Source organism: Apteryx rowi, unplaced genomic scaffold (genome assembly GCF_003343035.1).
Source record: "Apteryx rowi isolate R43461 unplaced genomic scaffold, aptRow1 scaffold_717, whole genome shotgun sequence".
Taxonomy (NCBI): Eukaryota; Metazoa; Chordata; class Aves; order Apterygiformes; family Apterygidae; genus Apteryx; species Apteryx rowi.
Window position 1 is genome coordinate 85,896 of NW_020451002.1, and position 24,522 is coordinate 110,417.

General features: G+C 36.3%; 1 protein-coding gene across 1 annotated transcript; it reads right to left on the reverse strand.

Moving 5' to 3' along the window:
* Positions 1-654: 654 nt before the first annotated feature.
* On the reverse strand, positions 655-22,345 carry LOC112976325 (desmocollin-1-like). Its single transcript, XM_026087435.1, has 16 exons — positions 22,289-22,345; positions 21,883-21,967; positions 19,471-19,673; positions 18,884-19,003; positions 17,290-17,445; positions 15,950-16,094; positions 14,534-14,700; positions 12,972-13,106; positions 11,387-11,572; positions 9,696-9,955; positions 9,322-9,464; positions 6,946-7,161; positions 5,033-5,284; positions 3,075-3,196; positions 1,627-1,863; positions 655-852 (listed from the first exon to the last, which is right to left on the reverse strand). The coding sequence occupies exons 1-16, from the start codon at positions 22,343-22,345 to the stop codon at positions 655-657; spliced, it is 2,682 nt and encodes an 893-aa protein (XP_025943220.1).
* Between the last annotated feature and the right edge of the window lie 2,177 nt (positions 22,346-24,522).

Consider the following 24,522-nt stretch of genomic DNA (forward strand, 5'->3'; position numbering starts at 1 on the left):
GATAACCCATTAGGAGAAAAATATATTTTTTAATATTATTTTACATATATACAATATATATATTTAATTTTTAATCAAAATATAAAGTTTTATAATGCAGTCATCAGTATTTTTTATTTTATGTGAAAAATGAAAAACTGTTTTGTATCTCAGTTCATATATGTTAGAAATTAACAAGGTATTTGATATTCACCAGTAATATTTTTGGTTTTATTTCCACAGAATGAAAAGAAAACAAAGAGACAGTGAGTAAAAAAAAGCTTTCCTTCTCCAATGCCAAATACAACAAAGTTTTCAAGCTGGATAATTAGTTAAGAGGAAAAAAACTTAGTTTTGTGTTTTAAGTAATCACAAAGAATAAGAAATGTAATCTAAGTAGAAACTAGCACTACTATATTAACACAGTTTAAGGAAAAAAAAAGTTTTGACTCCCTCATTTTTGATGGAATGTGTCTAGTAGAGATAAAAAAATCTATTGTAAATTTAAAGGAAGAGTTACTTACACTCTCACAACTCTAAATTAATCCTGATAAACCTCTCCCCCAGAAAGAACACAGTGGAAGAATCTGTTGCGTTCAATTCCAAAATAACTAATATCACAAAAGCATGACAGCCACTTATTTACAGTTTTTTTCAGCACTGTGAAAGGCACATTTATCTTTTTACACATGTTTCTGCTAATGTCCTAAACTTGGGTTCCAGCTGATCTAAGAAGTCAAGTGCCTCTTCTTCATGCTGATCACTGCAGCAGCCTACAGAACCAGCCAAAGATCCTTTTCCTTCATAGTTATATGAAAGGAGATAATCTTCAGAATGTTTCTGTTCTTCATCCTGTCTGCATAGGTGCACCTTCTGCATAGGAAGAGAACATACCTTGTTATTTTCTTAAATTGTTATCCTAAACATATTGCATAAAAATAATTTCTTTGATTTACCTTTCATTGATTAATTTTTAATCAGAGTGTGTCCTCTAATGGATTCCTACATACAAAAAATGCACATGATTGGTCTGTATCATTCAGACTATAAAATATAAGTATTTAATAAAGAAATCATTTCTATTAATCATGTATGTAACAGTAATAGAGGAAGAACCTGTTTAAATAACCTGTCAAACAACTAAAATCCACTTGAAATTAAAAGTCTGATTTACACTTAACTAGTCAGGCAAGTAGTAAAGAGTTTTTGATCTCTAAAGCATGGTGTAACTATAATGCTAATGCTCTACATACATTCTTACACTATTGCCAAGATAAATATCAGGTCTTAAATTAGTACAAAGAAAGCAGTTAGAATAAAAGCAGAGAGACATTNAAAAAAACACACAAAAAACAAAACACACACACACACAGAAACCTGAGTAAAGTAATTATTCTAAATTAAAATATTCTAAATGAAAAATAGCATACTGCTTAAAATTTAAGTCAAGCAAAGAAAGTCTGCCTATGTCTAAAACAGATGAAGGATGATTTTTTACCTAAAGAGACATATTCCAAATAGGAGTTAGGGGAACAGGTAAGAATAAGGGAGAAAAGCTTTCTACCCAAATACATGATTTCTTCCTTGAAAAGGTTGTATACATTGATAATAATGCAGACTCCAGGAGACCAGTATCAGAATACTTACTTCACCTAAGCGAGGATGTGTGAAATTATGCCATTCTGAGTATGAATATCTACAGGTATCCATCATAGGCTGTCCTCCTCCTTCTTTGACTGATCCCAGAGTCTGATGTCCGCCTCCCTTGATGGATTCCAGAGTATGCCCTTTTCCTTTTACCATTTCAAAGGTTTGTTGATCGCCTGTTTTTATTCCATATCCTCCTTGATCATTTGTATTTTGTAAAGGAATTACATTGTGATCCTAAAAAAGACACACATTTTTAATTCAAAAGGATAAAAAAATTGGGAACTGTTAGTACTTAAAATTGAAAAGTCTCAATTTTTGCTTTGTGACATTTTGTACAAAAATCTATCCTCAACACTGTGTCTATAAAGATCAGTCAGCGGTCCTTAGAAAAGGTTACTTTGACAAAGGAGAAAAAAAAAATGCATTTAGATATTATATGAGATGCAACAACAACTGAATATCACATAAGATATCACATAAAAGTAATGTTTGGTTTGCAAAGTCACCTACTTGTAATCTGTTAAATCAGATACACAATTACAAGCTTAAACTTCATTTCTGTTTCATCACACATTAAGTCTGTACACTCAGTCAAACATGGAAAAACTACTATGGGGTCACATAAATAAAGACTACATACCAGCTTATAAGGGCACTAAGTTAATGCTTCATAGACGACCAGAAATTTGACATTTGTCAGCATTAAGATAGCATTCTTGTTTTTCAGAGTGAAGTAAACTTAATGATTTTTAGTGTAATCTCCTAATTCTAATTTTTGGAGGTGGAATGGGGAGGAAAAGGGGCAGCACCTGAAGAGGTAAGTTCCTAGCGCATGCATGCAGTCCTGGGCTGGACTATATTCATGGTACACGGAATCTCAAAACAGTTTAGTTGCCAAAATGAAGAACATATTTACTGAACATAGACTGTTCAATTATAATTTTTCTACCAGCTCAGAAATCAACTGATTGATCATTTATTTTAAGAGAAAGGAAGAAAATGTACTTGTCATATCTACAAAAACTATCTGCCAAATTTAATATTCCTTCTCCAAGGAAGTGAAATGATAATGCTTTGCCATAAGCATATATTTAACAGTAAATTTTCATCTGATCTCATTACTGAAAATGACTGAAATAATTAAAATATCCACCTAAAACTTCCAACCCAAACAACTAAAGTTTGGAAGAGTTATAAGCAACTGGGAATAGGGTTTTGTAATAATAGGAGAGCATATATTTTATATATATATGGTACTACTAACTCTGCCTAAAGCAGAGTTTACAATTTCTTTTTAAATGGCCAAAGCACATCTATTGATCCCTGCCTTCTATTGCTTATTTCCTTTACTAAATCATGTATTTGCAAGTATTCCCCTATTCAAACTGAAATGCTGTGGGTATATTAATTACATGTTTCTACATTGAAATAAATAGGCAACTCACCATCACTTCTTCTCCTGGAGCTTCCGTATTTGAAATGATTAAGTTGTGATTGGCACAGTCATCGGTGACTTGTCTGTGCATTACCCCAGAGCCACAACAGCCACAAATTGTAATCAAGATTACTACAGAGAGGAAGTAAGTGAAGAAGATATTATGAATTTTATCTCATAATGATACCTCTTTTTGACTGAAAATGAATTTTGTTGTATTAGTCTTTTCAAATGCTTAAGCATCAAGCATGATTAAAGCAATCATTTGTTTCTAAAAATACCAATCCATCTACTCATTTTTTTCAAATAGTAAATGGAGTCTTCACTATATTCTTGAACTACTTCTTTCTTCTAAAATGCATCTTGGCTTCTCCAAAAGAAATGCAAGCTTCCTTTCTGAAAACACTACGAGACTGCAAAATTGTATTATATAGAAAACAAACACAAAATCAGGATGAAGAAAATAATGCCTTACGCCTACATGAAGATTGTATGTAAGACCTTTTTCATTTACTGATGAGCAGGTGTCAAATTATGTCATAAGGAACTAATGTGTAAACTACTGTAGTACTGCACTACAGTAGCTTAGCTACTGTAAAAATACTAAGCGTTCTCACAGACACTCAGCCAGAAATGAGTTTGTATAAAAGAATCATGTGCAACTAATACCACTCCTAAATGAAGAACTGGACATTTCATTCAGAGAACCACTCTTTCCTTCTCTTTTCAAACTGATAGCTTAAAAACAAAGCCCATGAGGAATAACTTAGTTCTGCATAACTGCCCACTGAGCAATTTGATCTCTGATCATAAACTTATGAGGGAATTGGCCCAGAACCACTTTCAAGATCATTCAGCTGATCATTGCATCAGCTATCAGTACGATCTGCATCAATGGCCCCAGTGGATAGCCTCCTGATTCTGGCAATGGGAAGAAGACATCCATACCAGCACTGAGCACAGGATACACTAGGTAAAACCTATCCACAATAAAAGATTGAGTCTGTCTCGGAGGGGACAGTCAAGGGGCAGTGACAGAAACCAACCTAACCCTTCACAAGGTACCTCTGCTGAGCATCTCCACTTCTTATAAGTTCCACCTCATGATTACATCATGAATTCAGGTATCTGTGGTGTTTAGATAAAACACAGATATATCTAACCTTCAAAACGTGTGCAGGTCCCAGTGTTTTATCTACCTGGCTAGCTGCCATTGAATAGGGAGAAGACTGGTCGTTGAAAGAAGAAAACTCTGAAGTGTTTGTTACTTTAGCATGTCCTCAAGTGATGAAAGATGAGGAGATGTCATTAGTCTATTCAGTCTACAGTATCAGTGGATTCCCCATAAAAATATGAGCACTGTGTAGTACAGTCAGTACCATCTATGGCTACAGAGAGACTGTCTGATTCTGGTTAACACAGACCTAGCTTTGCTATTGTACATCACTGTCACCCCCTCACTGGTTAACAGTGACATTTACCTGTTAAGAATCTGTTAGTCTTTGAGAAACTCAGTAACACAAAATGTATTTAACAGTTTGGTCTACTGTGGAACTATCTAACTTGTCCTCCATTATGCTGGCTCTTGTAAAATTTATTGTTAAATCCAGTGCCTCAGAGTCTCAATGTTTTAGTCCATGAAATATGAAGGATCACCAAAAAGCTCTAGGAAACAGATTTCAGCACTCCTACAGAATGAACTTTCTTGGCCTTGCTAACATGAACATATGGAACATTTTACATAAAATGTACTTAAAAGAATAAACAAACGTTCACACACAGTAAGTAAGACACAAGGACAGAACTAGAGCAAGAAGCATGTGACGCCAATACAAACAGAACTTAAGTCAGTGATGAGGGCTACACAAGCCTGAACAGAAAGAAATGCTTGAGTCAAGTTCAAATCGAGCTCTCTCAGCTTATTTTAAAATAAGTGTTTTGCAATTCATATTGAAAAAGTATACTTACACAGCAGTAATAGTGATCCTAAGATCATTGCAAGGATGGCCCACACCCCAAGAGTAACATTTGGGTCAGCTCTTGGAAAGACATGAGGGGAAATGGTATTGTCTTCACTGCAATCACTCGGAGTATCACAATTACAGTAATTAACTGTTATATAAGTGACTCCTTGCTTTCCTCCGTTATCAGACACACTTACAGGAATAGTGTACTTTCCAAATGGAATTTCACCCTTTGGTGAAAGATATGCTGATTTGTCTGCAAAAAAGACAAAAAGAGATCCACTGTTAAAAATAATTGAAACTCCCCTGTCCCCTTTCACTTGTTATCCCAGTCAGTTTCCAACAGTCCGAAAAGCATCATCAGTTACTAGAACGGAAGAGATTCTGTGCAAAACTACACAACTAGATTCTATCCTTGATATGAGATATAGCTATACAATTGTCACTGTAAGCATGCTCTTCCATTCTGGTATAGCTATACTGATACCAGATCGATATTAGCTAGTTTAAAGCTATCATCTTTAACGTGTTAACAGTAAACTACAAGTAGCATGCAAGTAAGTATTTGGAAGGATTTATAGTCTTCCACATCCTATTTCAACACCCTTTTTAAATGTTAGAATTGAAAAGCAAAACCTATATAGCCTTCTGAAAATATGTGATTTGAAACTCTGAAGTTGATTCAGTTCATGATGGCAAATGACACAGTGTTTACTCATAAAGACCATCAACTGAACTGGCAATTATTAAAGGATTTCTTATGGTCTGATTGGAGTAATTAATTCAAAAACAAATTAACGCCACTTCCATTCTTTAGCATAGGAGTTGCTATACTCAATGGGAAATGAAATGCATTTAGTCTGTTGCCCTGCTAGTAGCAATGATTAGTGAGCATGTGTTTTAAAGGGTGAAAGAAATCATTTGTAAAAAAATATCTACAAGATGGCCATTAATGAACATAATGGTTGATTTTTGTTCAGGTATCTGAAACTCTATGTCCCTTCTAAAATATATTTTTTAATTTGCCTAACATACACCTTGAAGCTTCCAGATGGTCTTTGCTCTCAGACTTTGCTACTTTTTTCCTTTTATTAATGAATTTTTGTCATGAAGTCCCACTTCAGAAGCAGACCCCTTTCAGGCTTGACAACACAGTAGCAAATGTACTTTTGGTTCTTGATGCTGTCATCAGAGGAAACCATTGCCATCTATGACTTTTCACATCAACATATTTTAGGAAACAGTGACTCCTTTTGTACTAAATCCTTTATCTGTTTCTATCAAAATTATCAAAATTAGCATAAATACATTATGGAAGGCAGTAATATTTTCACCAAACTCAGCTACAGCTAAAATGTGCTGGATGTCAGCAGTATTGAGAAAAAAAATACCAAGATTTTTTTAGGCTACCTGTGATCAATTTTAGGCAATGTTTCAGTTTCCCAGTCCTCTCCCATAATAGCAGCCTAAAAAAAAAAATTGTATTTTTCTTTGGCACCATAGCCATTGGATTCTTAAATTCCTCTGAAGTGATGAGTGTATACTTTCTTTTCCAGAGGTGTTGATGCTATTTGTTATATTGCCTTTCCCATGCCAACAGTGACACCTTGCTAACTTCTGGAAACAAACCATTTCAAACCCCGAACAGTTAAGACACAGAACACTCTGGCTGTTTCCCCTTTATCTACTCTAGATCCCCTGTACAGCAAATGAAACACAGAGGGACTTAAGAGATCGGACCTGAAACAGGTAAGCCAACTTCTGTGATAAACGAGGCTCAGTAAAAATTACTACTTGTTACTGTATTAAACAGGTGAAGCACAGCCTAATAGCCTTACTGCAAAGATGCAAGAACACCACTTGCAATGGAAGCTATTACTACTTTTAAAAAGTGCAACAGGATTCAGTTGAACATACCGTTATGTCGGGTTACCTTCCATGAGGCAGACAAACTACGGTCAGCCACGCGATATACAAAAGGCATGCTGAAAGGAGACTCATCCGCATCCTGCGCAGTGAGGCAGATCGGCTTTCTGTCTCTGCACATTATATACTCAGTTTTAGCAATGCGTGGGTAATTCTTGTTCCCAGGTTTGATGATAACTTGAATAGTTCCAGTGCCTGTTTTGCCACCTGTGAAATAAAAAGAACTACTTTTAGTGCTTATTTCTAATGTGCATTTATTTCTTTATTTCTACTCCTACGCATCAGAATCAAATATAATCAGTTGTAATACCTAAGTTTAAAAGTAGAGTGGAAAGCAGCTACTGATTTAGTTAAAAGCAGAGCAAGAATTTTCATAGCCCACTCTGCTGCTTCTACAGAGTCCTTCTCTGTGCTCGCCTGATCATATAGTGTGTCATTTGGTTAGAAACCACTAAATGGAACCAAAAACAGAAAGTGGGGAGTATGGGGAGGAACTAGCCTGTTCTGGGGACAGAGAAGAAAGTGTTGCAGTTGGTTTCCTCCCCTGCATGTGCTATCCTCAAGGAAACTGTGGAGCTATGGGCACAGGAGGGAGACAACAGGAAAGACAGAGTGGAGAGCAATGAATCTGCAGCTGCAAGTTCTGCCTCTCCTGCGCATGAGATCAAGTTCACATACACCAGTTTCTTCTCGACTTGCTTTGAATATTATTCATTTGCAGCAGTTTAACCTGGTCAAAATTAAATGTACAGAAGTGTATTTGTACAAATGGAAAGAGCACCACAAAGGAAGGGGGGTCCCAAAGCTCCATATTCTGTATGCACACAAAATATACTTTGTTAAGCATGTCTATTGGTGTGGGGACAGATATTGTTCTAATAGAAGCAGCCTGTAAGTCAGCGGTAAAGGACGCTATGTCAGATAGAGACTCAAAAGCAGAAAAAGAAGGTCTCAAGCCTTTTTACTCCGGGAAAGAGAAAATAAATTACAATTCCTCTACCCTCCCTTTCCCTTTCCTATGCCACTGTTTGTGAACAGAAACACCTTTCAGATACAACGTCATTCTTTTTGTTCTCTTCCCTCTGAGTCATCATGTGGTACCAGGATTCAGCAGTGGAACATATTACATAATTAAAGTATACATGTGAGAACTGAACAAGCTCTCCCTTCTAATTTGATTATTTCTGATATAGGAATGGCCAATACTTGCAAATGCATACCAATAAAATTACATCAAGTCTACTTCTTAAAACTTTCTCTGGAGATATCTGATTGCAGAGCCATATATTGTATTTTCTTTATATACAATAAAAGCTCTAAACAATTTAAATCATAACATATTTAATTTTAACATGCAAGCTCTGGAAAAAGTCACATAACACCACAGATTTAGAATTTTTAGCTATAATGCAACTTCAAAAGGTCTGCGATTTATTCCCACTGATATTTTAGCAGATAAGGGCTAAATCCTACCATAGGATCAATAAAGGCAACCTATTTTTCCTTTTTAATGTAAGACATATTTTAGAATTGAAAGTGCAAGCTGTATTTCTTACRTTTTTCTTTGATGACTGATTTGCTACCTTTAGCATTTGGGAAGTGAAAGGTGTATTTAATCATCTCACCTACACTATGTCTCCTCCTAAAATAGGAGATAAATACCCAAAGCAATCAGAAAGAAGAGATGCTCACTAAAGTTAAGTCAGAACCAAAACCTGTTTTAGAATGAGAACTTGAGTGTCCAGCCCTTCCCTACGATTAATGGAATGCATAAGAGCTCATCACCCAAGCAATATATAGCACTGTTACAGAACCTAAACTCCTGAGGATGAGTATGAACCTGATAACATATAGCAATGAATACACCTATTACTAGAGGTTCTCTTAGCTTATAGGTTTCCAAAAAGAAGACACCAAGAGATCAAACAGAGAGAAAACAGTAGGACAACTGCAAGAGTAAGAACTTCATATTTGAAAAATTATATATGTCACTGCTTTCCCTGTTGTCAACTTCAGGGCAGCCACGTGCTATCACTTACAAAAAAAATAATTCAGTGGGGAAATAAAGAAATAAATGCAACAGCAAAATCTCTGGATTTCAATTTAATAAAGCATTTTAAATGGGAGCAGAAGTCTTTTAGAAATAAAACTCTAAATATGAGGGGAAAATTGAGAATTTTTTGCTATTTCTTAAATGCTCGCCCTGCTGTATAAAATTCCTTAGGCATTTGATATAGAGTCATCCCAGGGTACAATACTGGATAAAGTGGGCCTCTGGTCTGACCATGTATAGCTGTTCCTACATTTGATTTGCTTATGCAGATCTTTTACAGACCACAAAGGATACTGAGAACATTTGATACTCACTTCTGTCTATTGCAAGGACTGTAATATTGCATTGACCTCGTCTCATGTCTCCCACATCTCGGTCCAAGACTTTAGTAGTTCTGATTTCGCCTGTTTTTTCATCTATGCTAATCCAATTACATTGGCCAGGTGCTATCCGGTAGCTGTTAAGAATAATTTTGTTGTTTAAGAAAAGATCTCAAACAAATCAATAAATAAACAAATATGTACACACACACACACACATATATATATAGATCTGGATATTTGTATTTATACACACGCACATACACACACGTGTATGCATACACACATACAGAGAGCATCAATAACTATTTTCCCCTTCCCATATCTCCCTCATGCTGTACTCCAAATAAACTAGTAAAATAACATACCATATGCCTTCACTATTCCCGGTTTCTGGATCTTCTGCTAAATAACGCCCAATAAGTGTCCCCATCTGCTCACAATCTTTAACCTCCAGTCTGAGAAAACAGGGTTTGAATACAGGTCCCTCATCAACATCTTTGACATGCACTATAACAGTACTGGTGCTCTGGGCAAGTTGTCTTGAATGTGGTGCTAACATGTAAGGTGCCTCATTGTTGACAGCAATCACGAGGGTCCTTTGCTTGGAGCTTTCATAATCCAGTCCCTGTAAAATAGATTTTTTTCTTCAAACCAATATAAAACTTGGTATTGTTTTCCCAAAACAATTATTAAATAGGCAAAATTGTACAATATCACATTTATTTACAAAAGAACTCATCTATTCTTCTGGAATGTCCAGCCTGAGACACAGTAAAGGGACACGATTTTCAGAGAAAAATAAGTTCTAACTTTGTCAAAGAAAAGAATCTGAGGAGCTATCCCTAACAAGGTAAGTAGCACCACAGCACAGTTTTAGATTAGTAACACTCTGCTAGTGAATTACCAACAGAGCTGTTAGAAGAATTAAATGTGGTGGGGGATTTTCTCCTCCCGTCTCTAGCTGACCATTATTTTAGCTTATGAATATCTCCTTCCTAGCACAAGTCAATCACACTTCTTGTTATCACCTATCATGAGACTACACGATTGCAAATGTGTCTGAACTCATGGGGCTGATCAGTAAGTATCTACAAAGGTAGTCTTAAGACACCTTCTCCAAGGATGTAGTATGTCATTAATAGAGCTATTTATATCCTAAAGGTATAATACTCTCCAGTATGCTGGAGAGTTATCCTAAATATGCAGCTGGGTTAGTACACCCTGCATATAGCTTTAGAAAAGCTTTATTTAAAAAATGACTACCAGCAACAAAACATTAAATAAAACACAAATTTAACCAGCATCTCTCTACACTGTTGTGTTTTACATCTTCAAATTTTAATGTTAAACTTCTCTGCTCCTTAGAAGACATCTGTTATTGCACAGTTTTAACAGATAACAAGACAGTAAGAGGCTAAGGAATTCGCCAGAGTACAAGTACAGTGGTCCTTTTTTCTAATATCTGTAAAGTATCAGGTGTAACAAGTACCTAAACTTATACATAATCTTATGTGTATGTGGACTGCCCCACACCCCAGAAAAACAAACCTAAAGTCACTACCCTGCAAAAGAAAACCTGAAGAGTTTTATGCTGAGTTGGTAAGTGCAATCAGCTCACAGAAGGAACAAGACTGGAGAAGGTGCCCATCACTCCCTCTCTGGCCGCACTCTCGTTTCTATTAAAAACCCAGACATGGAACAATCCTCAGTTACATGCCTAAGTCTAAACAACTCAAACTGTGGAACCAGCCTAAAATGCCAAGCTCTTCTGGAATGATAAAAAAAAGATAATTCCTTGAATCCTGCACACACAAAAACGCGTAGTAGTCTGGAAGATGAGTTACTAAACTTTTGTCCAAATTGCATATCACACACAGGCCTAATTTGCAGTACACTTTGCAATCTGCTTCAGAATAGAGTTGAGTATAGTAAGAAAACATAATTTGCCTGATAGCTGGAGATATTCATCGAATAAAAATGAGCTTTATGTTATTGGTTTTAAAAGTGACACCCCAAGACATACAAATTTTCTTCCAGCATCCTCACTGTAACTTACCTTAGCAACACACAGAATTCCGTCATTTGTGTTTCGGTCTGTTGTAATTTCAAAGGAGCGATCATCGTTTCCTCTTATAATTTCAAAAACAGCTCCTGAGCCAGGTGAACCAGGTTCATCAAGATCAACAACAGAAATTCTCAGTATTTCTACATTCACTCTGTTTTCTTCCACCCATGCTTCATACTTAAAATATCAAAAGAAAATATTAAGTCTGAGAATGCCATTCCGCAATGGTACAATGCAGGAGTGAAGGAATACTGTATTTAAATGAGACTACTTAAACCCAAAGGGCCAATTCGCCAAGCTGGTGCAATGAGCTATTTTGTTTTAATGCATTAGTGTATTTCTCCCACTCCTCCCCTATCTCCTAAATGATAACCCTTTCCTGTGAGAACAGTTGAAATCTCAGCTCTCTTTTACTCTCTAAAACTCTCACTGACATAATTAAGTCTGGAATTCTCCTTCCCAGAAAGGTAAATTAGCAACATTGCCCTGAGTTACATCAGCTATAGATGCTAATGTGTGTACAACATGATCAAGCACAGAGCTAGAAAAGGTGATGGGGTAAATTAGAAATATATATATAAACAAACCACAAGAGTGAGAAGAAAAGCCAAGAAGGGTGAAATATGTCTCTACTTGGATGGCAGGGGATGAAAGGCTTTCCCCCCCCCTTTTTTTTTTTAATAGAACTCTGTTATTCTGTACAATTTCAGGAAGCACAAATAAGAGTAATTCTGAGTTAATATTATTGATGATATTATACAGTAGTGGGTGAAAAAGATAATATACATATATTACTGATGAATAATTAACTTTTTGTTCAGTTTTATATTACGAAGTCTCCCATTGTATTTGGCTTGTACCTATGCTTACTGAGGCATAGTCTCTGTCCTAAAAAGGTCACTAACTGAAGAGAAATTAACCTAACAATTAAAAGTCAATTTTCATCCCTGGCATAAACTTCTAAAAACCAACAGTCACAATTTTTAAGTTAAAATGTGAAGGAAGAAAGGAAAATAATTCAGAAAGAYGCAATAAGCAAGGATTTAAAGCTGAGTTATAGCTATTGGTGAACAAGATGATGTTCAAATAGTATTTCTATATGGGGAAAAAAAAGTTGTAATAGCAAAGAAAACTGTGGTAAAAAATTGGTGCATCTCCTTCACTGACACTAACATATTTTCATATGCAACACAGAAGTAGCTAAAAGCTGATCATAGGCAATGAGGCTGTGGACATGCTTAGCAGTGAATCTTGCCTTACCTAAATATGGTTAAATTATTGGATTTCTAAGATTATGCACTGGAGCAGGAGTTGTGAATGAATCATATTAGCTTCCAYCCAATAGTCGTAAGGTAAATGACTGAAAACACCTAATATACACCAAATGGGTCTAATTGTCAAACAACGGAGCAATCAAAATGGCAATCTCAAATGCTTATAAAAGAAGTCATATTGGCAGTAAGTATGTCAGGACATTAGGCTTCACATCTGAGGGACTGCTGTGGGGAGATTAGAAAGGGGATAAAAACCAGTCATTTCTTTACCTTTCACACACACACAATTTATGAAGACTTACTTGCATGTTTTTAAAAGATGGTGCATTGTCATTTGTATCTTCAATTGTAATGACAGCTGTTCCCGTAGTACACAAACCAAAAGGCTGACCTGCCATATCTCTTGCTTCAATTAATAAAGTATATTTGGATACCAGCTAAAAAAGAATAAAAACATACAGAAGTTTGACCTTTTAATTTTTTTTAATCACATAGTCACACACAAGAGTAGAACTAAATTCTTTACTCCCGTACCCCAACTCTGTTCTAAATTCAGCATTGTTACCTTCAAAATAAGACAATTTGGGGGCCTTTTACCTATAGGTCCAAAAGGAAAGTCAGTAAAATATTTTCAGTAGCTAAGCAGTACTGAATTCAGAATCTATTAGTGATGTGTAAGCCATGTCCTATATCAAATAAAGCTTTTCACAACATCAGACACCTTGGTTTTCCAACACCCTAAGTTTTGGAAGACATAATGGCACACCTTCATCTGCTATCCGCCTCCCTCCAGAGTCCTTTGCAGTAGGAAACTGTTCTTTGGGTTTCCAGCTGGTAAGATGCCTCACTTCATGGCTGCTTTTTGTTAAGTTTAACTTCCCCCCTGTCTTTTATTTCAGTGAGGAAGACCAGAAATGCTCCTGTGATCAGGTTTTGTTTGGGCTAAATGTGACAAGGCAAGGCCTGCCATTTGGCATGGTCTGGGCAGCAAGAGTCAGTGCTCTTATCAGTTCAAACAGGATCACTGATAAGCAGCCCACTTAAATCAAGAATTTGAGTCACAACAGCACAATACCTTCTTTAGCCTTAGTAATACCTGAACAACTGAAGGGAGGAAGGACAGAGGGGACACAAAAAGTGGGAGTTTGCGAATTAAGACATTAATTCTAGCTCTCAATCCCTGGAACTAACATTAGGTTACTTGGGTGGAGGAAAGAATTCTCCTGTTCTGCTTCAGACGTTTATCTTTACAAGATAGGTGGTGGACTCGTTTTTCAAGCTTTTCTTTCCTGGGTAGTCACTGTGATTGTTTCTGCAGTAGTCATGGTGATACTCAGCCACTGCACACTTCCCTTGCTAAAGCTAAGCAGTATACCTACACGTGCACAGTTTTGGGATACACCTCCACTGTGGATTTCCAGCATGAAGCAAAATAAGTAGTCCAGAACACAATTACTTTTAACCTAGAAAAAGCTGTGCACATAGCAGTGTTTCATTTCTAGGATAAGTGCCATATACCAGAAATTATTTTTAATTATGTATGCCTGTTATTTTTTCTAGTGTAAACAATTTAGCAAATGACATTCCCCCCCAAAAAACAAGTGAAATAGAAACTTAAATCAACTCTGCTTTGAACCTTCTGTGCTTGAAAACTATTTGATAAACTGTTTGTGTTTTAATTTTAAGTTATGTTATATTACTCTTTAGGTCTTACATATTAGAGATACTTTTATTGAATACAGAATGGCTGATCACTTCAAGAAAAGTGAAATCCCTGTGCCAGGAATTCAGCATTAAGAAGCTATCTGTGAGCAGTAGATCAAAGAAGTGCAAGAAGCAGCTAAATGCTTCAGGTAAGAATCACCTCTCTGTCCAGCTGTGGTGATAATACAGTAATGACTCCTGTGTCACTATGTATACCAAATACTGGGGTTACCGGTGGAGTTTGTGACACAATGCGGTATTTCAATGTAGTATGTAGAGTATAAGGTTCATCTCTGTCATCTGCAACCATTTTTCCAACTATTATACCTGTGAACACAATACAGAGATTTTAAGTTCCAGAAAATCAGTAAATGATCAAAAATATTTGAAGAGGTATTTTTATTTTAGATACATGAAAATGGCTTTTCTGACAGTTAGTCCTAAATGAAAATAGTATTGAAAACATAGTACTGAAAATACAGCAATAGTGTAAAATTCTCTATTTTAATCCTCTGGCTGTTTTTCCCCCCCCCCCCCTCCTTTTCAAACAAAACTGTAATTATTGCAGCTGCCAGATGCATAGAAAAGATAATCAACAGAAATATTAAAAGGTTAGATTTCAATTAGTATTTTTGGCAGTGACTTCTGAAAATCCCAAACACAGCTGAAAAGGAGTTGCCGGGGTGGGAGGGGGTGTTCAGTGATTTTTGACATGGTTCAAATTAAAATTCTATCTCTCAGGGACTGCTACTGTACTTCACCCCTGGCCCGATTAGTTTTGGAACAAAACTTCACTTAAAACCCATAACTCACCTGGTAAAAGGTGGAACAGCTCAGAGAATGAAATGTGACTGTTATTTTGGGGTGAACGTTAAGATATTTCCTTTTTTGGAAAACAAGTTAGACTTTCCTCACTGTACCCTAGTCTAGTAGATGAGGGAAAAGGGTAAACCAGGGCTTTTCCATTCCTTATTCTCTGGGTTCCACCTTTCTCCCTACCTGTCTTTGTCCCCGCTTCTGTCCTCTGTTACACAGACACATGAAGCCTGTAACTGGCAAATCTCCTCTTACAGGTCTGGGCAGAAGGAAGCCTTTTATGTATTGTTGTTACCTTTTTTCCACCGCAGGAAAAAGTCCTACCTTGTTTAATCAGTTTGGACACACTCTAAGTTTAATCAAAAGTGTTTTATTCCTTAGAATACTGCCAATTTAGTTGCTTAGGAAATGAATCTGTTAGAAGCTGCTGCTTTGTCAATCAAAACATTTTATGGAAACAGGGAATTTTGGATAAAATGAAAAAAAAAGTGTTTTGAAGTTCTTACACTATTTTAAGAATGCTGAGGCATCTCAGTTTTTGAAAACTTCTATTTACATAATATTTTTCACTATTATTGAGATGGAATTTTGAATTTCTAATGAATAAGAAATCTTGACATCCTCTTTGAAAATTCACCCTTTGCTGTAAAGAAATAGTCCTTAGGAAACTCTACTGAAACTGAGTAAATGAAAGGATTATACCTAGTCATACTCGTACATAACTGAACTGAACAATGCTTTCCATGTTCACTGTTCTTACCAGGTTTGGAATTTTCAGGGACACAAAACTCAAAAACATCCTGTGTAAAATATGGAGCATTATCATTATCATCCTCTATCCTGATTGTATGCACAAGTGGTACCTCTGGTGAATATCCATCAGGAGTGCTTGCAAAGCAAATGATCTGTAAGATAGAAATTCAGTAGCTCTTCACACTGAAACACCATGAAGTATTATTACACTTTTAATTCAATGGAGGAGTCAACAAAATGAAATACAGTGTGCCAAGCATATCCTTCTCAATGCCAGGAAGTACTCGCTAGGAATTAATCTAGCTCATGTCTGTCATAAGTCTTTTGCAGCTACTTGCACACATTTGTACTTTATCATTCAACCTGAAGGGAAAATCTGAGATCTCAAGTCATTGTTGGGACTCACTATCTTCTCTTTAAGTGACCTGTGTTTTTTTTCTTTGGGGCAAAATGCTAGACACATTTGGTAAGGAAACAGGCTATTTGGCCACATAGAAGGGGAAGTGACTGATATCTTATGACGACAGCAAAACCAAAAACTTTAACTGCTTCTCAACCTTTCCCCTTCCATTCTTCCCACTAAAAGTATTTGCATTATTTTCCATTTTTCCCCAACTCTGTCAAACAGCTTTTTTCAAGTCTCTCAAACACAGTATTAACAAATGTAGACGAAGTTACCTGAGCATTACCAAAGACTTTCTGTGTAATGATGTTTATATGCAAGCATGGCTATTTAGAACAAAAGCAAAAACAATGGAAGAACCATCTGCCCCTTGCAACGTAACCTAATAAAATGCAATAACAGGTGTTGCAAATTACCTGCCTAACTGTTTAGAAGCAACTATTTAGAAACAGTAGTTTACTCCCACTCACTGTTTTCTTATGCTTCTCAGCCACTAGAGAGAGCAGTGCACCCTGTTAAACACTAAAACCAAACAGCTTGAGAAAAGGAAGATCAAAAAACATAGCTGTTTGTCTGGAGTTTATCACGATTTTGTYTTTATGCAGACTTTTTTAACCTTGCCCTGAAAAACTTTGGGATTACTTCAAACTCTTCCCCAAAGTGATACAAACCCAGTATTTCACTCCAGTTACATTGGAATTAGAATCTAATCAGTGAAAAGCAAAACCACGCTCAAGAGCTAGGTAACTAGTTATTTCCTTATGTCACTGATTTCACCTCTCCAATACCAAAACACCAGAGACCAAAACACCAAGGCAATCAGCATAGAGATCTGATTCCAGATCTTGTCTGCTCCCCATCTCCACTGTAACCCAACTTTGAAATATATGCATGACAGAAATAAAAGACATAAGTAATTATATATACACAGTTTAGGCCTGTACCTGAAAACTTGGATACTGTTCACGGTCTACTGCACGAGTAGCAAAGATATTTCCAGTTTCTCTCTCTATGTAGAACAAACCCTTTGGATCCTGATCAATTCCCGGTCCACTTGCAGAATAATAAATGGTATAGTTCTGAGCTGTGTCTGATTGGACCTATAAAGAACGAATTTTTAAGTCCAAGGAAAAACAGCAGCCTCATTCTAATATACTCTTCCCCATTTCATGATCACATTTACTAGAAGCAGGAACACTTCAAAAAAAAAAGAAAAAGATTTACTTCTAGTTCTTTAGCAGCTTAAACTTCACAGAGCAGAAGAATAGCTCATCTTGTGACTGCTTTCCTTTACAATGTGCGTGCGTGAGAAGAGGTAATTAATCCATTTCAAACTCAGAAGTGTTTAGTGCCACTGAACAATTAAAGAAATAAGAATGTGCATGAAAAAGATACATTTAATTTTGAAATGTAATCTTTCTAGAATGCTGCATGTATCAAGGCACATTCAGGTACAGATGGCTTATTATTTCTGTCTCTGTTTAAGAGATTTTTTTTGACGCACTCAGAGTTTGAGCTTGGTTGAGAACGTGGTTTGTAACCTAGTGAGGAAAAGCAAAACAAATGAAAAGATAAATGAAGCAATCTATAATATAGTCCAGGGATATGCCAGTTCAGATTGTCTCTTTGCATCTCATTACAAGCACCGAGAAGGTAGCATTAGCAGTTATGTATTTATACACCTCCCCCCCCAAATACTTTCCTTACCTACTGATTGTCAGAAGTTAGGAAAATAAGATTAGTAGGAGAATGATTACTCTGTACAGACTCTGTTATTACACTTGTCTCCACACATCTTCTACTAGCCACTCTGTAATCTAGTGAAGGCTAGATGGATCTATGATAAATTTAGTTCTTGTATTTCTCTTTCACACCTACTTATTTTCTTACATAGAGTATTTTTCCTAATAATATACTCAGTCTTAATATGACAGGTTTACACGTTAAGATCCAGAAAGGACGCAGACACGTAGATAAGATCTACCCCCCGCCCCCTAGTCTACAAAAACTTTTTCTAGACAACACTTTGGGTTGTTTTGTTGTTGTTGCTTTGAATTATGACCTTCATTGAATTGCAGGCCAAAGAGCTCTCTCTTGTCATAGTATGTCTCTCTTTTTACAGCTCTTGACCATCATCCAAACTACCATGAGCATGTTACTTCTGCTACAAGATCACAAGAGGGACACTGAACAGGACAGAATGAGACAGAGGTATGAAAGGAGGAATGGCATCAGTGGAGGATTCAAGAACGGTCACTTCTGTTCTTCCAACTGCCTCAGATTTCCTCTACAAAGTTTGGGAAGACAGTTTTAGTGCAAATGAATATGAGATATTCTTTTTTCCTTGAAAAACAAACAAACAAACAAACTTTGCCAAAAAATAGTTTTGGTGAGTTTACAATTTCTTTGCTAATGAAGAGTTTTCATTTTCTTGATAAAACATATGTCTGAACCCATAAATAGCAACTTAGATTTTATTACACAGGTCACATAGGAAGACAGTTTGTGCCATAAAATTAGGATCTGTATAAAATATACCTGCTGGATTTGTAGCGGAAAAGGTCCAAGCGAGTTCTCTATCATAACAGATGGAATAGGACCCCACCTTCTTTTGGTTCGCTTGAGAACTGTATCTCTAGCATGCCTTGTCTTCTGTGTCTGGAGATAGAATATAAAAAAATAGATAAGAATCAACCTATATATTCTTAACTGTGTATATTCTTGCTTAATTACTGCTCCTCTTTTTCCATCTTCTTTTTTCCTTTCTCCGGTTTTCCCACTGACCACTTGTTTTTCATGATCTTCATTTCCGATTACATCTGTCATAGGATCTTTAAAAGTTTTTTCATTCATTGTAATGCTTCCTCGCCAATAAAATCTGCCTTCATGCATCAAACACTGCTTTTAAGATTCTTGACATTCCTGGTTAAGCTCCTTGTTAGCATCTTCTATTTCAGACAGGAAGTCTAATGACTTAACCCACACAGTAATCAAGCATCACTAAATAAAAATATATTCTACAACAGAGTGCTGTGCCTGATTATTTGAAGCTAGTTATCCAACACGAAGTGTATTCTTTAAGACAGTATCCAAATAAATAAGGTATCTTGAAATTAGAAGCTTACCTTTTCTTCATCTGCCACCAAGTTAACGTGTATTTTCTTTTCTACGTGTTCTTGAATATCTTTAAGTAATATGGTAAAAGTCTTTTTCTCAGAAGACAAAGAAACAACAGATGTTGTATATACGGAACCATCTTCTAGAATTTTGAAGACTGGATCACTGGAACTGATCAATTCTGCAGACTGAAGGCACTCTTTCAAATTAACTGTAAGAAAAAATATTCAGACAATAATTCAAATGGTGAAACAATAACATCCAAGAAAGAGCCCTCACAAAATTGAAAATCATTTCCCTAAATAAAACTTAAACTGATACTTACTGACGCACAGAGTCTTTAAGAATTTGGTCATTTTATATTTAAGCATCACAGATATAGATTCTAGAACTCATTTATGCTCCCAGATTTGACCAAGTTTACATTAATTTCCACTGTTGTGTACRTAAAGGCTGCTTCCCAAAGGATACAGGTCCTTCATGCGCATCTTTGAAAAAGACACTATTATACTGGAGATATTCTTGAAGTTATCAGACATGAACTAACACGTTTAAATGTAAAAAAACATCATAGACACATGCATTATAGGACCAGGAGATATTACATTTATCTTGTGCTCCATGGCCCACAAAAACAGTGAAGATGATTAATTAATGGAAATTCCCACAGAGATATTACGTCTTGGAAGTTTTGCCCTCAGGAAGAAAGCACTGACTGATTCTATGTGTAGAAGTCCTGGGACGACAAAATTATAAGGCAGACTGATGGGAGAGACCAACTCTGGAACAAACGACTGACAATTTTTTAATATGTACATAATAGAATCCCATGCAGTTGACAGGGCATACAGGTAAGCTCAGCATGCTTCTCAAGTGTTTTTACTGTATTTCCTGTCACTTGTGGCTAAAATAAACATCAATGAACTTTACTCAAACTGTTTCATCAGTAAGTAATTCTGCACTACGACTGGAGAAAAGGCAAAATCAGGATAATCATAATGATGAACTGCAATAGGACCACAGCCCTAAGCAGAATGATTTGCCACCCTGAAAAAGACAAAGGTCAGAAACCTAAACGCTGGATAATGGATCTTTGCAGAGGACATGGAGGTGTCACAGTGTGATGTTGTCAAAACCTGATCTTTTTTTTTTCCTTAATACATTACAAAATCAAATAGCATGTTTTAATGAAAAAGTTATAAAATAAAAATTATTATGTACTAGTATGCTTCAATAATCCTTCAATGATATATTGGATGGCCTCCACAAAAGCCAATGGCAAAAATTCCAAAGACTTGAGTAGATTCAAAATTTCACTTCATATATGCAGATGATATTTTTGATAAAACAAATTTCATTCRTCTTTTAAGAGTATAAGAACAGATGGGAAGCACTATTTTAAAAATTACCACCTTCTGCCCCTTTTTAAGTCCTCCTTTTTACTGCTCAATTAAACATCTCATAGACTTTCCAGAACACTGCAACAGTGACTTCTTTGTCAACCTTTACAGAGACAATTTAGTATTGAACAGAATTATCATCTCTTCACTTAAAGAAGTCTGAGTGCTGTACATTACAGCACTGCATTTCCAAAAATACCAGAATAAAGATTTGGGGTTTGATGGTTATTTGGATTAGGACTGCAGATTTGCCACAACTCCTCTGTTGTCCTGGGACTGGTATAAAGCATCTCTGATCCCTTAAATTCAGTCTCAGGCAGCACAGACCTCTGTAGCAGCTCCAGCGCCACACCTTAAAAACTGCCTTTCAAAGGCTGGTCTGAGAAAAAAGGAGAGAGATGTTTTCCAGTCTCTCCCATTCCTCTCGGTCCCCTACAAACTCCCCTAAATGGCGACAGTGCGTCCCGCAGGACGGAGCACTCCCTGCACTGGCTGTACGTGCGGGACGCCTTTGCAGCTTGTCCCCGCAGGACAGCTGAGAAGTCACATCCGTATTTCACGCCGGTCATAGAGCAGTAGCTTCTGGGTGCTTTGGCTGTGTGGGTTTTGTTTTCCTTCTTCCTTTTCCATTATCCAAAAGACTTACTGACTTCTTCATAGGACTTTGTGGGTTCTGGGTGCACTTTTGAATATTAAGCCGCTTATCTGAATACTCATCCCTAGACTCCAGACTTTGAAAATGTTAACCTGATCTCTGTCATTCTAGTTTTAAAATACGTGCTGAAAGCTGGCAATGGTTGTTCATGCAAAAATGAAATGGACGCACAAAGCCAGTGTTCAAATCTGTAACAAATACAGGGCGTATCCTTCATAAAAAGGTTGATCCAGCTGTTTAACTGGCTGTCCAGTCACCCATACATTCCATATAAAAAAAAAAAAAAAAGAAAGAAAGAAAGAGTCTCCATCTCCAGAAAAGGTGAAATGGTGTATCGTTAAGATGGGCATCTTGCAGTTTCTCACCTCTGCCAACTAATGTGCCAGCCTCTAGTTCAGATGGAACGTGAAAAATTACTTTCTTGCAAGCTTCACAGCACAAACTCAATACCTAGAAAACAAATTTAAAAAATAAGGGAAAAAATACGTGTTATTTTGACTTTAATAATTACAGTTGCTGCAGCTGCTTTTATTTTTATTTATTTATTTATTTATTTATTTTTTAAACACAAGCCAGTGAAAAGGTCCGGAAAGCACTCTTTAGCTAAAAAGACAGGAAATATGCAGCAGAGCATACAAAGCTTCAGATTGGAAGCAAGTTCCGACTACTGCTCCTGGATCTGCCCATGGCTTGTGGGTTTTTCTAAGCTCATGGCATCAACATCAACAGCAAAAGTTCCTTGCGACTAGAAGATTTCACCTACACTATTACTTTTCTGTACTTGGAAATACGAAAACCAGCTTCATCGTACACTTCCTCTAATAGCATTCTTGGTCGTATGAAGTTCAAGGGCTCTAAGTATTAAGATTCAACTCTTCATAACTTAGTTTAATGGAATTGCAGTGATACATAACATGAAAAGGACAAGTGTCTCATTAAAACCACATGACGACACTTGCACTTGCATATCACTTTGCATCTTCAAAATACATTCTCAACAAACTAGTTAAATCTAGCTTCAGCAATTAGATATGACTAAAATAAAACATTGTGTATGACAGCAGTCCACTCCAATATAACCAGTTACAAAATGGGGCCCTCCTCAAAATTCAAATGATGCATGAACTGAGTAGCAGATAACCAGATCTTTTTTTACAAAAACAAGCATCTGGAGGTACAAAGATATTATTCAGCATAAAGTAATTTAGTCCCGACCTCAAACTGTATACATCTTGCCTAGTTTTTATCCATATGTTTAAAACTGAAATCCAAAAATTACACAGCCAATTAAACCAAGAAATAGAGCAATTTAAATAAATGTATTCATGCTTTTAAATACATTTATTCTTTCAGGATGAAAGTCTAGCAAAAAGGAAAGTCATCTTCATTTTGCACATATCTTTAGGATTAAAGTTATAAAGAAATAAATAGTTAATGGAAATGCTGAAAGTGATTTGCGATGAAAGAATTAAGAAAATATTTAAATAAATATACTTTTAAAATATTTAAGAAGTTAACAACCTTTAGAAAATCTACAATCAGCTAAAAAAATTAATTTGAAATGTGAAATGTAGTCACTGCATTAAAACAATTAAAATGCTATGTCTGCATCATAAAAGCTGTTGTTTCTTACGTGTACACAGATATGAAAATATGTATACATAAAACACCCTTTTTAACATCCTTTCTTATGTCTTAATATAATTGACACTCTTCTTATTAAGAGATATTTAATAAAATACTCTTTCCTGAAAGATGGTATATTAATTTCTAAATAATTAAAATCGCATAATCTTATTACATTGTTCTAAAATATTTTCAGAATAAATGACATTTTGAAATATTGATACTACRCTAGTCTGATGTATGAAGAGCTATTGAAGAGTTAAACAAATTTAAAGGGTAGTTACCCATGAATATAAAGATATGTCACACAAAAATAACTTGCTATGTCCTTTCACTTTATACAAAGGCACTTCAGCAGCTTTTTTTTGTTGTTGTTGTTGTTGTTACTAGCAAGGGGAATTTCTTCTTTTTTAATTAAGTGAATGAGTAAATTCAGCTTGGGTTTCTTTGGGTTTTATTATGAATATCCTGACAAAGGGAGGCACTCATAGTATGTCTGAAATAGTAACACTCTCATTAAAATGTACATATCTAATGAATATAAAAACAATAAATTCATGCTTCAACACTATTGAGTATTTTTCTTCCAGGCTCAAACTATCATCTGCCCTCTTTCTGTGAATGTAATGATAATGGGGAAGAGAGGCGTAAGAAACAAAAGACAGATTACTTTCACTCATCCACTAAAAAAAAAGAGAGAACTCCCCCACTCTCCCCGATAATGGATTTTGTGTAGCTGATAATTATATACAAATATAAATATAGTAAATGCACAGCAATGAAAATCGTTGAATTTGTTCAACACACTAACGCTAACCCTTTCAGAGGAGCTTACCACACTCCACTCCACGCACACAACCCTTCCCATGGAACAGGGACAATCGTGGAGGCAAAAGATAAGGTGAAGTGCATTTCATTTTTTCAAATGAATAACCAAAAGTGGCATTTACAATGGTAGCATATATCCTCCCGTTCTTAATCTCACAGTACAGTCTAAAAACTAACCTAAAATTAGCCCCCTCCAAATAACCTAAACACTAATCAACTTGGTCTTTTCGCCTAAGCCATCTCCAGGTCACTTCCAACCCTAACAGCTGCTGTATTCTGACATGGGTTAATGGCATTTCCACGCCGGGGATGCGCTCTTCTTCACACGCAGGCCCCGGACATTCATTTCAGGTTTTGTTACTATTAACCCGTCTTTCAGCCACTCCTGCGCTTTCAGGTCGGAGCAGCCCAAACGCAGCCCTGGCCTCAGCGCGCAGGAGAGCACCCCTCACTGCGCTGGGAGCGGACGCTTGCGGGGCAAAAAGCTAATAAGGAGGTAGACGTCAACCCTCCCCCCCCCCCAAAAAAAAACCCTTCTCCTCTGGGCTGAG

Bases quoted from the DNA above. Each gene is read 5' to 3' on its own strand.
- LOC112976325 (XM_026087435.1), bottom strand. From the start codon at position 22,345: ATGCTATTAGAGGAAGTGTACGATGAAGCTGGTTTTCGTATTTCCAAG. The intron at 9,465-9,695 runs GTATGTTATTTT...TATTCTTAACAG, and splicing joins GGGAATAGTGAAGGCATATG to CTACCGGATAGCACCTGGCC. The intron at 7,162-9,321 runs GTGAGTATCAAA...TTTATTTCACAG, and splicing joins AGTCCTTGCAATAGACAGAA to GTGGCAAAACAGGCACTGGA.